At 41.9% G+C, this 15,885-nt stretch overlaps 1 protein-coding gene across 1 annotated transcript in view; it reads right to left on the bottom strand.

Moving 5' to 3' along the window:
• Positions 1-12,452, bottom strand: part of CUNH2orf73 (chromosome unknown C2orf73 homolog) — a 30,601-nt gene extending 18,149 nt beyond the window's left edge. Inside the window, exons 1-2 of the mRNA XM_036263302.1 lie at positions 12,328-12,452; positions 7,119-7,329 (exon numbers count right to left, since the gene is read on the bottom strand). Coding sequence (XP_036119195.1) covers positions 7,119-7,329; positions 12,328-12,353 — 237 coding nt within the window. The 5' untranslated portion in view covers positions 12,354-12,452. The remainder of the gene's footprint in view (positions 1-7,118; positions 7,330-12,327) is intronic.
• Positions 12,453-15,885: the final 3,433 nt, after the last annotated feature.

The following is a 15,885-nucleotide window of genomic DNA, read 5'->3' as shown; positions in this document are numbered from 1 at the left end:
AGTACACAGGAAGGGGAGAAGTGATGGTTCTTCATCAGCACATATTCTAGTCTGATCCCCTAGAGCAGTGGTTCTCAACCTTCCTAATGCCGCGGCCCTTTAATACAGTTCCTCATGTGGTGGTGACCCCCAACCATAAAATTATTTTCGTTGCTACTTCATAACTGTAATTTTGCTACTCTCATGAATCTCCATCGGAAATATGTGTTTTCCAGTGGTCTTAGGCAACCCCTGTGAAAGGGTCGTTTGACCCCCAAAGGGGTCACGACCCACAGGTTGAGAACTGCCGCCCTAGAAGCTGAGAAATCTGCGAGGGAGGGAATTCCCTCCCAGTCACTTGACTTTATTCTGACTAAAATGTTTTTTAGAAACTGATTGATTAGGTAGAAGTACGAGGACCTTGAGAGAAGGCAGCTGTGACGCCTAGGAATTTTTTGATATTAGAGAATGAAACGAAACCTTAGGTTTAATTAAACACCTACCTTAGCTTTAAGAAAGGAGATCAGCCTTTTAAAAATTCAGCTATGGTTCCATAATCAAAGACTTTAAAAATATGATTCAAGGGGGATGAATATGAGATAATAAGTAAAATTCCAACAATGCAATGGAAGCTACATTGATATAAGAAACAAGAGGCACCCAGAGACCTTTGTCTGCAGAGGGAGTCAGCTCTGAAATGAGCTCAGTTTCTAAAGACAGGCATGTGTAAGAGAGGCACACTATCAAATTCGAAAGAAAGAATTTAATGCAGTCGACTTGTCAGGAGATTGTCAACAAGCTTAGATAGGAGAAATTCACAAATGTGCCAAAAGCAGCAAAAATAAGGTTTTGGGGGTGGGTGGGATCCTGTTGTAGCAAGAAATCAAGGAAAGGGTAAAAGTTTGGAGGAAAGTATACTTGGCAGAGAGCTTAAAGTCAGACCTACTCAACTTAAGGTTCTTTGTAAAAAGAAATTATCTTCAAACTGAAAAAGATGAGACGAACATGCATAGTTAAAGAGAGAGTTAGACCTCACTTTGCAACTTTAAATGAGCGCCAGCCTTCGGGACAATGGGAAATTGTAACCAGAGGTAAGGAATACGTTTGCAGAGATCAAAGACATTTAGGAAGCAGGGAATTTTGGAGACTAGGAGAGACCAGCTGCCTCATTTTTCAGAATGGGTTGAAAGGTGAATTACAAAAAAGAAAACTACTTGATGTAGATCCCAGGAATTCTAGAGCAGATTACTAAACAGATGGTGTCTTCTCACCATTGGCTGAAAATAGTCACGGCTCACTGTTGTCGGCGTGCCTGGCTCTTGCAGCTCCAGGACGAGGATAGTGCTTATTATGCTTGGAGCTCTAGGATGTCCAGGCCTTCTCTCACTTACTCTCACCACTCTCTGTTAGGTAGGTGCACCCACTTTGCAGATGAGAAAACTGCTGCAGGTTCAGTAACCTCCCCAAGGCCCCTCACCAGCAGGCAGCAGGCTGTCACAGTGTAAGCCCCCTCCCCCACACACACCTGTGCGCCTCTGATTTCCCTGCCACGTTGCTGTAACTAATCCGCTGTGGAATGCAAAGCCAGATGAGCACAGACTTACTTAAATTATTTCAAAAGTAAAAAGAAAAGGGCGCTGAGTGTCCTGAGAAAGATCTCCTATGATAAGGTTTTAGGGAGTGTACTTTATACTATCTTCATTTGTTGACCAGAAACTTATTTTGCTAACACCCAGTAACTGGGAAATTGACTCTGGGATAAGTGAACAACTAGAAAAGGATTGGCAGACTTCAGTCCCCCCACCCCCCAAACCAGAGTACAATGCAAAAAATGATCTTTAAAGCAGAGAGATACTAGTTCACCTTTCAAAAAGAATTTAAAAAAATATATATTTTATTGATTTTTAGAGAAAGAGGAAGGGAGGAGAAAGAGAAACATCAATATGAGAAACATCAGTTGGCTGCCTCCTGCACGCCCCCCACTGGGAATCCAACCCCAAACCCCCAGGGCATGTGCCCTGACTGGTAATCGAACCTGCAACCTCTTGGTGCATGGGTTGACGCTCAACCACTGAGCCACACTGGCTGGGAAAGAAGAATTCTTTTGAATTTAGAATGTTACCAAAACGGTCTGTTTAGTTACACAAAGGAAATAATGAACAATTTTCCCTAAAGTGTGATTGATGACTTTAAGACCCCATAGTTGGGAACGTGTCCTGATTAGTGTTGTCAATCGGATGAATTTTCATTTCAGCAGGATGAAATCCTACATTTCAAAAGATGTTTTTATCATTTCTATTTCTGGAAAGTCGGCCCCATCCCTGAAACGTCTGGTTTGTTCCTGGAAGAGTGAGATGGTATTTGCACCCATGCTGTGTGCTTGCCTTTTTCGTCCAAGCATTTGCTTGTAAGAGATTATGATTAAAGGCACAGATGGAGGCCTGGCGTGGCTGGTGTGGCTCAGTGGTTGAGCGTAGACCCATGCACCAAGAGGTTGCCAGTTCGATTCCCGGTCAGGGCACATGCCTTGGGTGTGGGCCTGATCCCCAGTGGGGAGTATGCAGGAGGCCGCCAGTCGATGTTCTCTCTCATCGATGTTTCTCTGTCTCCCTTTCCCTTTGAAAATCAATAAAGAAAAAAATATAGAGAGAGATGGAGGCTTGTTTTTTTCTTCACCTCTTGCTCAAGGGAAAGACTAAAAATGTACTGTCCTGCCTACCATCGCTTACACTGAATTGTGAAGGGCTGACACAGAGTGGTCTGCGATGAACGATGCCAATCTGGGAAAGTCCACTAGTGTGATTGTTTTGTCTAGGCTTTGGGGGTCAGACCACATCTGGCAGATGGTGGAGGGGGCTTGCCTAAAAAAGGTAGTTGTTCCCAGTTCAAAACTTTGGACCCAAAGAAAAAAGGACGTTCTCCCTTCCAGCCCAAGGCCTGTCTCCTTTCCTTCCCCAGGATGACAGTCACTGGGGTTCTGTGGTAGGGAGATGCCTGGAGATTCTTGGTGACGAGGCTCCCGTCAACCCCTGATCCCTGGAAGGCCTAAAGGCCGTTGCACTACCAACCCCTTGGCCACATTTGGAAACCACTGCGAAGCAGTGTTTAGTTATACCTGTGTCATCCCTAAGCCAGTAGAAAGGTGTTCATAAACATTACTTATTTTCCCTTCTTTGGGAAATTAAGAATCCTCAGGGAATAAGTAGTAAAAGCAGGTGAGACATCCTGGCAAAAGCAGTTAAAAGCAGCAAGAGGGCGAGCCGAGCTCCACCGCAGCGCCGCGGCCTGGCCAGGACAGCTGCTGCTGGTGGCCAGGTGTGCACCACGAACTCACACTCGAGGGATTCCTGGGGAAATATGGATGCGGAACAACACCTCACACAAAGACAACGAACTACGTTTTACTGGTAGAGTTTAGTGGCTCTGAAAAACTGAAGTGCTATCACAAACACTGGCTACATTCTCAGTTCATCTCTAGTGTGCTGTGGCTATCAGGAGCTGACGATTTCCTCTTTTTAAGCAATTTGCAATGTCCTCAGTAAGTTACTCTTAAATTGCGTTCTGTGGAGCACCAGCTCTGCAGCATATTAATAGGCGCCACATAAACGAGGGTTCCGTAGTTAAATGTTAGGAAAGGTTGAGGTAAGCAAAGTTAAACAAGCTCATCGGAGGATTTCTTGGAACCTTGATATACTGATGTGAACTGTGAAGTTCTGAGAAAGGTAGATACAAATACAGCTTTTTAAAAGCATTATTTGACTTTGGAGCTTTATTTTATTGAGCACATAAGGAAGGTCTAGTGCTCTGAAAAGTACTCTTTGGGGGGAAAAACCACTTTGGAAAACAGTGTAATCTCTTTAGATACCAATATTTAAAAATATAAGACAACCAAACTAGTTTTTGTTGGCAGTGACCGAGCTAAGCACCTTTTTACTTCTGCTAGCACCCCCCAATTTTATGTCCTTAGGTAGAAAATCATTCATTTAAAAATCTTGTCAACGAATACAATCAACCCCTATGGTGTTCTAAAGATACTATTTTTTTTTTTCTTTATTGATTTTAGAGAGAGAGGAAAGGAGAGAGAGAGAGAGAAACATCAACGAGCGAGAACATCGATTGGCTGCCTCCTGCATGCCCCCCACTGGGGATTTGGCCCACAACCTGGGCATGTGCCCTGACTGGGGATCGAACCAGTGATCTCTTGGTGCATGGGTCGACACTAAACCACTGAGCCACATTGGCCAGGCAAAGATATTATCTTAGCAAAATACATAGGACAACAAATATGTCAATATAAATATTTAGGTAACTTTATTTTTTTTACTCTTATTTTAAAACCAGCATTACTATAAACTAGGGGTTTTTTTTTATACCTTTTTTCTTTTTTTCTTTATTGATTTTAGAGAGAGGAAGGGAGAGGGAGAGATAGAAACATTGCTGAGAGAGAACATCAATTGGTTGCCTCCTACATACCCCTCACTGGGGGTCGGGTCCACAACCTGGGCATGTGCCCTGACCAGGAATTGAACCGGCAACCTCTCGGTGCATGGGTCGACGCTCAACCACTGAGCCACACTGGCCAGGCAAACTAGGTTTTTTTTGTTTTGTTTTTTTTAACCAAGCTAAAAAAAAATAAAAAACAAAGTTTACAAGTATGTGAAATGAGCACTTTATTACTCCTCAGATACTTGGAAATGAGCACATTTAAGGGTTTTTAGTGTTGTTGTTTTTGTTTACTACATATGAGCATTCCCTTCATTCCACACTGAGTCAGACATACTTTTAACACCATGAAGCACATTCCGTCTTGTAAGTCCTCATTCATGTCCACTACCAACCTCTCTTACCTGTCCTCTTTGGTTCACACTTTCACTGTCCCTTAAAGGTCTCTGACTCAGATTAGTGCTCTGAGCACTAATCAAGCAAAGGTTCTGCTACTCTGTCACCCAGTCTTGCTGACTACAGCTCCTAACACTTTTATTCATTTATTTATTTTTTTCAAAAGAGCTTACAAATTAGGAGTAAGAGAAAATTATTGGATTAAAATGTGAAACTTTTATGTTTCATATTTCTGTTCTCAAACCATCTTTTCCTTAGTGTCTCCAAGGTAGGATTGGTTCAGTTAACAGTCAGGTTTAAATTCAGCCCAGAATTCGAGCTCAGGAGAATCACCCATTAACTTTTGTAAAACATATGAGGACTTTACTAACCTGGATTTTGGTACCAGACTTATTTCCCCAGTGTAGACCTAGTCTATTAATTTCTTTTATTTTTTTTCTTTATTGATTTTAGAGAGAGAGAGAAACATTGATGAGAGAGAATATCTATTGGCCGCCTCCTGCATGCCCCGCACTGGGGATCTGGCCCACAACCTAGGCATGTGCCCTGACCAGGAATCGAACTGGTGCCCTCTTGGTACATGGGTCAATGCTCAACCACTGAGCCACACCAGCCGGGCTCGATTTCTTTCTTTCTTTTTTTTTTATCCTCACACAAGGACATTTTTGCATTTATCTTCAGATAGAGCAGGAGGGAGAGAGGGGGAAAGAGAGAGAGAAACATCAATGTGAGAAAGAGACATCGACTGGCTGCCACCCTCACGACCCCAACTGGGGCCGGGGACAAACTGCAACTGAGGTACATGCCCTTAGTGGGAACCCAACCCGGGTCTCTCTGGACCACAGGCCAACGCTCTAACCGCTGAGCAAAACCGGCCAGGGCTCAATTTCTTTTAAATCCCAAATAATTTTTTATAAAATAAGAGCCTTAAAACTGCCCTTGTAAGGGTTCATTACATGATATTAAAGCATATTTGACTACAGACATTCCCATTTCAGGAAGATCTCACATCCATACCCACCACCACAGTGTGCTGTTTTATGACAAGAACAGTTATGTTTCATTGTACAGAGAACTCTCTAAAAGCAATCTCCATGTCCATGTTAAGTTAAATCACAACTACATCTAACTTCCAACTAGACCCAATCTTGCACGGCAGAAGGAACTCTGTGGCTGTGATTGAGCTAAGGATCTGAGAAGGGAAAGTTTTCTCAGGTTATCTAGGTGAATCTAAAATCATAAAGCTCCTTAGAAGAGTTTGGGCAGGAAAGTCAGAGAGAGATTTGAAGATGCTTTGCTACTGGCCTTGACCAGGAAGGGGCCAGATCCAAGGAATGCAGGCAGCCTCTACAGGGGTGGGGAACCGCGGCCCTTGGGCAGTAGTAAGGCCCGAGGAATCAATACCAGCTACCATCACAGGCCTCACCAAGTTATCCTAGCCAAGGATAGCAGGCTAATTTTTAAGTTGATTGTTTTGTATGGCCCTTGAATGGTTTATAAATATCCAAATGGCCCTCAGCAGAAAAAAGGTTCCCTACCCCTGCTCTGGAAGCTGGGAACAGATTCTCCCTTTGCACCCAAAGAAGGAACCAGCCTTGCCTATAGCCAATGAGACTGATTTTAGACTTCTAAGCTCCAGAACTGTAAGAGAATAAATTTATGTTAAAAAAGAGAAGATAATGGAATATAGTTAGTATCAGTGAATAAAAGTGTGGTTTGGCTAAAGCAATAGTCCTGGATCAGAGACATGACTATGATAGTTGCTTACTATGTAATCTCAGACATGTTAATTTACTTTTTGGAGTATGTTATCATCTGTAAAATATTTCCAATAATACCTCTTAGAAATTATTGCGCAGATTCAAGGATATAACTTACATAAAACACTTAGCTCATTCCTAACACTTCATACACTAATAAATGATAGCTATTATTTTATAGAAAGTATCTGAAATACTGAGTATCATGGGAAATTTTTATATTAGAATATGTCACAAATACTATAGAAGAGATTTCAGTAACCTCCAAGTACTACTGTGTGGCTATAATATATATGAAAGGAATCCAATTAATCATTTTTCCAGAATGAATATGGAATATACAGCAATATGTGTATTTTAAAAATATTTTTTGTATGCAAAAGTTATCTGAGAGAATAGTTCCAGATTATTGCTTTTAACTATTAGATTATAAAAAGTCTGAGATATGTCACATTCTTTAAGTAGTCTGTAACCAAATTATCCTGCAAAACAGCTTCTAAATCTAAATCTGTATTTGTATATAATGAACATCTGTCCGACCTGATTTTCGGAATCTTTTTTGGAATCTATGTAAGGAACTGGTTCATTGAATGTTCTTGCATTTGTGTTAATGAATTTAGCATAATATACACGTCCTCTCCTGACACATGGTTTTGAATGTGATGTACTTTTTCCAGGTTCTTTTTCATGTTTGAGTTCTTCTTTTTTTTCAGTTACATATACTATACCAGCATCTTCTATTTTATGCTGTCTGAAAAACAGAATAAAATAGTAAATCATTTATCCCAATGAGCATTTCAGTAGTGAGTTATAGCTACATAAAATAAGATTTAAATATATTTTACGTATCAGTGAAGACAATTTAGGCTTTACTAATAGTTTATAAGGGGCTTGTGCTATTAAAATTTGTGAGGGTATCTTCCCACTGTATGGATTTTACATAGACACTTTTTAAATCAAAGCCCTGACCCATGGGTGCTAGTAATGATTATTCACTCCAGTACATCAGTGCAGTGTGTGGACTCCCACTTGCTTGGAGTAAAGAAGTAGTGATTTGATCATGCTTACAAATCATGTTTGCAGTTATTTCTTCATCTGGCTGTTACATGCTAATCTTAACTCATCTTTAAAAGTAAGTTACCTGGGCCCTGGCCAGTTTGGCTCAGTGGTTAGAGAGTCGGCCCGCAGACCAAAGAGACTCGGGTTCAATTCCAGCCAAGGGCATGTACCTCAGTTGTGGTTTGTCCCCGGCCCTGGTTGGGGTTGTACAGGTGGCAACCAGTCGACATGTCTCTCTCAGGTTGACGTTTCTCTCTCTCTTTCCCTTCCACTCTGTCTGAAGATAAATGTGAAAATATCCTCTGGTAAGGATTTTTTAAAAAAGTTACCTGGTAAATTCAGCTATCTGGACGAGGACAACTATTTTTTTTATTTATCTTTATTGTTGAAAGTATTACAGATGTCTCCCCTTTTTCCTCTAGTGACCCCGTCCTCCCCTTCCCCTGCCTTCACCACACTATTGTCTGTCCATATAAGTTCTTTGGTTTATCTCTTCCTGTTCCTCCCCCACCTTCCCTACTTTTATGTTTCTGGATCTATTTTGTTTGTCAGTTTATTTTGTTCATTGGATTCCACATATAAGTGAGATCATGTGATACGTGTCTTTCTCTAGTTGGCAATCATTTCACTTAGCACAATACTCTCAAGTATAAGAGATCGTCTTTCTTACAGCTGCATAGGGTTCCATTGTGTAAACATACCACAGCTTTTTTATCCACTCCTCTACTGATGGGCCCTTGGGCTCTTTCCAGATCTTAGCTATTGTAAATAGTGCTGCTATGAACATGCGGGTGAATGCTCACCTGGCAAACTTACAAAAGCTACCAAATGACCACTGCTATTTATCAAGAAAAGACCACTGTGCAGGCATCAGAAAGATGCAATTTCATAATTATCACGTCTCTCTCAGGTTGATGAGACTACACTGGCACCGAAAAATGAAGCTTACTGAATTCTTTACAATGTTTTAAAAAGTTTAGAAATAAATAGTTGATAGGATTTTTCTCCTTTTAAATTAGGAGTAATAGACATTATAATAGGGAGTATTTTAAATGTCATATATGTCATATACTTTAAAAATAAAGGCAAGAATGAAATATATGAATTAGAATACTTTTACATAGATGCTTTTAAAATCAAAGCCCTGACCCATGGGTGGTGAATGAATATGAGTCCAAATTTATACAGAAAGTGAATAATTGCCTTGGCCGGTTTGGCTCAGCGGTTGGAGCGTCGGCCTACGGACCAGAGAGTCCCGGGTTCGGTTCCCACTAAGGCCACATACCAAAAAAAAAAAGTGAATAATTCTGTTTAGTCTTATACATGGCCCTTAAGATATAATCCCTACCTTCAGACCAAAGCCAGGTCTATCTCCTTTATCAAATCCTTTTCTTTTTTTTAAATCTTTACCCCAGGATGTTTTTCCATTGATTTTCAGATAGAGTGGGGAGGGAAGGGGGGAGGGGGAGAGAGAGAAAAAGAAAAAGAGAGATAGAGAGAAAGAGAGAGACATTGATGTGAAAAAGACACATTGATTGGTTGCCGTCCACATGACCCCAACCGGGGACTGAACCGCAACCGAGGTACACGTGCCCTTGACCAGAATTGACCCCGAGACTGTTCGGTCCGAGGGCTGATGCTCCAATTGCTGAGCCAAACTAGCCAGGGCTATCAAGTCCTTTTTTAATTAAAAACCTCAAATGGCTTTCCATTGCATTTACAATAAAACACTGCCTTCTATTGTAGCTCTGAGGTCCTGTGTGACCCTGCTTCAGCTAATACCTCCAGTCGCACTCACGCCTCTCTCCCTCACTTCCCAGCCAGCCCCTTCCTTCAGCAGTCTCTTTCCCCCGCACATATGTGCACGTACTGCCTTCCCTCTGCCTGGACTGGCTCGTTCCCAGCTCACTGCACACCTGGCTCACTAACATTTATGTCTCTGCTTAAAAGTCATTTCAGAAGCATTTCTCCTTCCTCACCCCTTGTAGTCTTCATTTTAGCATTCTGTTCATTTCTTTCATAACACCACAATCATTTATATACCTAGTTTTTGGTAAACACTACAAATACCTTTTACTAATCAATAAGTTCAATGAAGGCAAAGATTGTGTTTCTTTGATCATTAGGTACCCACCATCCGATCATTATATATTTATATCCAGAGCCATTAGAATATTTACTATTACTAGTGAATCTCCTGGAATTGTTTTACTCTGGCTTTATTTTAGCTGTACAGTACACTCCCAACTCTTACTCCAGTACCCACAGACAACATTCAATATCCTTGGATTCTAGTTCCCTGCATCCCAACAAAAATTGCTCCCTGTAAAGGATTTGGAAAAACTGTTTACTAGTAAAATATAAATAATTTCTAAGACTTTTTCTATTAACTTTCCAGAGATATAAGTATTTATTTAAAGGTCATGACTGATTCATCACTGTACACTTCTGACATGTTTTCTCCATCGGCTTCTTTTTTTTTTTTTTAATCCTCACCCGAGGATATTTTTCCATTTTTTTTTTTTTTGTACAGATAGAGTGGGAGGGAGAGAGAGGAAGGGAGAGAGAGAGAGAAACATCGACGTGAAGGGACACATCGAGTGGCTGCCACCCACACGACCAACCAGGGCCGGGGACAAACTGCAACCGAAGTACGTGCCCTTAGCGGGAACCGAACCCGGGTCTCTCCAGACCGCAGGCCGACACTCTAACCGCTGAGCCAAACTGGCCAGGGCTCCATCTGCTTCTTATAGTTATAACCCAGCGACATACTTGTACTGGAATTGGGGCTTTGGAAGAAAGGATTATGGCTGTTTGCTTGCATATTTAATCATTCATCAATTAAGTACTTGTGGTCTGAGTAACTATACATAAATGTGAAATATATAATTCAGTAGTAATCTCTCACTAGGAGGAAAACACAGTTAAAAACACTAATGGGCTCGAAGTAAATTAGACGTGGGTTAGAATCCCAGCTCTACTATTTACTGAGCCTTGTTTTCCTCATTTTCAGGATAAGGACAATAATACCTATTGTGAGAGATGTGAGAATAACTTTGAATAATTCATTCCTTCAACAAATACTTGAGTTATGCACCTGGTGCTGTTTTGAGGCACTGAAGATACAGGAGTGACCAAACAAAAATTTCTGCCTTTACAGAGCTTACATTCTAGTGGGAAAAGCAGACAGGAAATAAAATAATAAGTAAAACATATACAGGCATATCTCGGAGATATTGCCAGTTTGGTTCTGGACTACTGCAGTAAGCAAGCATCGAAATAAAGCGAGTATAATCTTTTTGCTGGTGGAGGACCTTCCCTTCAATTTGTAAGAAATGCCACATCTGTGGAGCGCAGTGAAGTGAAGCACAATGAAACAAGGTATGCCTGTATTCTGTTAGATGGTGTTAAGTGCCGAGGACAACAATAAAGCAGGAAATGGGAATAAAGGAGTGCATGTATATGGGAGATAGGTTGCATTTTTAGATAGTATGGACGCTGTGTTATGAAGGTGGCAATTGTAAATGACAGGAAAAAGGGAAGCGAGCTAAGTGGATATCTGAGAGGAGAGAGTTACAGCAGAGTCAACTTTAACTGCCAAAGCTCTGCAGCAGAAGTGTACCTGTCCTCACATGGGGCTTCTCAAAGTGTGGGCCCTGGAGTAGCAACATTGGCATCAACTGTCAGTTTATTAGAAATACTAATTCATAGGCCCCATCCCAAACTACTAAAACATAATCTCTAGGGCAGGTTCCCAGGAACCTGTTTTAAACAGTGCTCTAGATGGTTCTTACATATGTTAAAGTTTGAGAATCACTGTTGTAGTGACAAAAATACAGGCTTTGGAAGCAGATATTACTGGCTCCACATCATAATGAGCTATAACACCTTGATTCAATCATTCTCAAAACTTAGGGTACATCAGAATCACCTGGAGGCCTTGTTCAAACCCAGATTATTGTGCTCTGCTCTCAGGGTCTCCGTTCGGTATGTCTATGCTGGGGAGCTTGTAAGAATTGCATGTCTAATAAATTCCCAGGGGATGCTGGTCTGGGGACCACACTTTGAGAATCACTGCAGAAGACAGCAAGGAGACCTGTGTGCTGGAGCAGAGTTGAGTCAGAGGGCTAGTAGATAAGGCAAGTTAGGGGAAAGAGGCACATTGTGCAGGCCTCCTAAGCCATTGTTGGAACCTTAGCTTTTTCTCTGCGATAGCCAGAGGAGAGTAGTGATCTAACTTGCACTGTAAAAAGACCACTTGAACGCTGTGAGAAGGTTGCAGAGAGACAAGGAGAGAAGAAAATACTATTGTACTGTCCAGGTAAAGACACTGACACTTGGACCAGGGTGGGGATGATAGTATAAGGCATTAATCGTGGTGGATTCTGGATATATTTCTAAAGTAAAGCCTACAGAATTTGCTAACAAATTAGATGTGGCGTGTGAGAGGGAGTGGATGATTCAAGATGACGTCAGGAATTTTAGGCCAGACAATGCTTGTTAAGTACACACAGCAGGGGCCCAGTAAACAGTGAGTTTTAAAAAGCATTACTGTAAGTGCTCAACTACTAGAAATGAAAGGGAGGTGGGACACTGGAAGAGGTAAAGCCCTGGTGTCTCGCTTAACCTTCCCCAGAAGGAGGAAAATATTTTTTGGAAGGGGAAAAAAAAGCCAAAGCCCAGCACTTACAGCTGCTTATCCTCCTCTCCTTCCATGGGCTCCTGAGACCTTCCTGAAGGCAGCGAGGAGCTTCACAGGTGCATCAGGCACCGAGACCTGCCCTAGGAAAAGGGCCTGAGCGTGCGCGGGGGAGCCGCGACTGTGACTCACGCGTTGCTAAGTGACGGCGGCCTCGGGCAGCCTGGGAAAGCTGCATGGGCTGGGACCCGGGCACGCAGGCGCAGTAGCCTGGCTCCGCTCCGGAGGAAAGCTGGCGCGTCTGCACTGCGCAGGCGGGCGGGGGCGGCGGGCCGGATCTCCCGGCTTCCTTCCCAGACCTACCCCAGGCTGGACACCCTGCGTTTGAACTTGGCCTACCCGCTATCTGGCCGGAAAGGGTATTTATCAGGGCCCATCCCATCCTTGGGGATCAACGAGAGGCCGTTCTGGAGCTTCCCCCTGGCCCTAGCGCCTGGGGCGGCTCTCCTTGTGTCCCTGTGCCCGCGGCTCCTGCACACTAGAGCCCGGCAGGACGCCACGCCAGTGCTGGCCGCAACTGCAGGAGCCGGCTGCAAGAGTGCAGGCATGCAGGAGAGCAACTTGTTTTCCCGTGAACCATTAAACACTGTGCTCGTCATGATTCGCTTGCCTAGACTGCATGAGAGCGCTTAGCCCTCACGGTTCACGATTTCTGACAAATCCTTTTCCCGGCCCTGTGGCAAGCAGATGAGACTCCCCACGGCGTGCATCTGCTCCAGCCAGGCAGGGTTCGGAATGGGGTGAGGGGACTGGAGGCTCTGCCAGCGGGTCCGGGCTTGCTCCTGTAGCACTTATCCAAAAGAGCAAGCTCCAGGGAAAAGCAGTTGACCTGCGTCCACTTTCTGGCCCTGGAATTTCTTACCTCATTTCACCATTGCCTCCCAGTTTCCACTGCCAGAGCCAAATGTCTTTGGCGTCTGTCATGGTAACTCATGCATTTCCCTGGATAATGAGAGAAGAAAAATCCTTGTTGAGTTGAATTCTATGTGTTGGGTTATGTATGTGTGTAACTTTTGTAAGCCAGGGTCAGTATTAGTATGTCTCTATCTTTACCTTGAAGAAATGTGGAAGAGTGGAGGTTGTCCCAGGAATCATTGTAGTTTTGAAATTCACCTGATTGAAGGAAGAAGCCTATACTTTATGAATTTGGAGAGTTCTAGACACCTCTGTAGTTTCATGATTCAAGGGTCATTTTGAAATAACCCAATTATGATCACCTGTATAGGAGCTATATGACCAAAGAATGAATGAAAAGTTGGTTTTAGGTGGTGAGAATAGTGAAGGGCCAGTTAGGTACTATAGTGGTGTCTTAAATAGAGTGATCATGTAGTCAAGATTGGTTGAATGAATAGCTACAGACATATAGCTTCCTGAGGAAGGAACATCGCAAAATGAAAGATTGTTGGAGCATTACCTTTCTCAAAAGGTTGAGAGTTACTAGTTTAAGCTGTCTAGTTTTGATGAGTTTTTAAAAAATCTTCCAGCAACTTTTTAAGGCTATTTTCCTTGTTCATTTGAAGAATTACAGGTCTATGTGGTCATCTTCCTTGTAGGCCATTACTACATCTTACTATCTAATTATTAAGAAATCCAACATATATTGAGCATCTTGTCTGCTCTGGCCTATTCTCACTGGACCATGAGATTTTAGTTTTTTCCTCAGCACCCAGAAAAGTACCTTGCAAATAATAGGCCCTATTAATGAGATGGACCTAGAAAAATTCTTCTTTATATCCTATAAAATACATACAACTTTTAATTTTTATGTGTTTTTTTATGGACATGGGTAATAATAGTTCAACATATTCCTTAGAGAATCTCCACATTTAAAAAATGGTAATTAAAACTTCCTTTTAAGCTAAGCAATTAAGTTCTCCAACTTTTGCCCATAAAATCTACCTTTGATCCCTTTGATGGTACAAATTGCCATTTCTGTACTTTCCCTAGGGCAGGAGAACTAATATTTATTGAATTTTTGAGTTAGACCTGAGTTTAAATCCTAGCTCTGTTATTAAAGCTCTGAGACTCTGGGTAAGTTATTTAAATTCTTTGAGCTTTAGATTTTGAATGTCTCTTGTTAAGCTTTTAAAAATAAATGACTAAGGCCCCAAAAGAGTAGGGATAAAGGAATTTATCTTGTAGAGTTATTGCATTAAATAACATATGTGTAAAGCACCTGGCACAAAGTAGGCACGCAATAAGTATTATTTCCTAGCACCGTCTTCAACCCTTACCCATTGTCAAAGCATCCAGCTGGCGTGATACAGCTAGGATTTGTTTTTTAAGTCCATTTCTCCTTTTTTTAGACCTCATTGTCTCTACATCCAGTTTCTCTACCTCTTACCTTAATCCATGGCAATAAAAATTGAATATAAAATTCTGAATAAGGTCCCCCTAATGTCGACTGGACTGGACAGATTAGGAACACTATGGTATGAGAGTGGGTAAAAATAATAAGAAAGACTAAAATTGGCCCAAGTTATGAGTCCATGCTGAGTGAAAACTTTTTAAGACAGGAAGGCTGTGATGGGGAGGAAAACATGATAGCCATTCAGTGGTGGGGGGTGGGGAGAATGTGTGAAAAGTAAAAGTTTGCACCACCTACTCATAAAATGTCACCATACACAATGCATTCTGACAAATGTGCAGCAGTTAGAGCTGATGTTTAGGTTCCACGGTTGGTAAAACAGAAACAATGTCAATCAAGAATAAGCACACAGTTCTGGCCAGTTTGGCTCAGCGGTTTGAGTGTTGGCCCTCAGACTGAAGGATCACAGGTTCAATTCCCAGTCTAGGGCACATGCCTGGGTTGCAGGTTCGATCCCTGGCCCTGGTTGGGGTCATGTGGGAGGCAACCAATAGATGTGTCCCTCTCACATCAATGTTTTTTCTCTCTCTCTCCTCCCCTTCTCCCTACCTCCCACCCTCCCTCCACTCTGTCTAAAATATCCTCAGGTGAGGATTAACAACAACAACAGCAAAAAAGAATAAGCGCACAGAAATCACCACCACTCAGACACCTGACCTTACATAGTGCCACAATTTGAGATGATGCTAATGAACTGGTAAACGATGGCAATTCTTTTGCCATGAATGGGTAGCTCTATGAAAAATTTAATAATGCTTTCCTTCTGTAGCAAAAGTGAATAGTTAGGAGATCAATTGAGCATCCATTTAAAGAGAAACAAAGGTTGTGACCTAAAGTTAGGATATACCTAAAAGGAAATTACAGTTGCAATTTTAAATAGAAAAGTGCATTTAATAAGGGTTAGTTTTAGTTCACCTCAAATACCTCCTAGACCTATGTCATTCTTTTCAAAATGGTATGGGAAATAAACGTTTTACAAGTCATCACTTTCAAACTATTATTCTAACCTATCCTTTCCCCCTAATGTAATTATAATGGTATTATGTGCTTCAAGATATAGTTAATTACTTTGGTATTTATAAGCTTTTCAAGAGTTTGGAAACTTAGCCATGTTTTTTATCCTCTTATCATAAGCCTGGGAGCAAACTGCTTACCTGATTCAGTTTCCTTTTTTCTTTCTT

This window comes from Molossus molossus, unplaced genomic scaffold (genome assembly GCF_014108415.1).
Source record: "Molossus molossus isolate mMolMol1 unplaced genomic scaffold, mMolMol1.p scaffold_m16_p_15, whole genome shotgun sequence".
NCBI classification, from domain to species: domain Eukaryota; kingdom Metazoa; phylum Chordata; class Mammalia; order Chiroptera; family Molossidae; genus Molossus; species Molossus molossus.
Note: the sequence above shows the minus strand (reverse complement) of the source record. Positions and strands in the feature narration are given on the sequence as shown.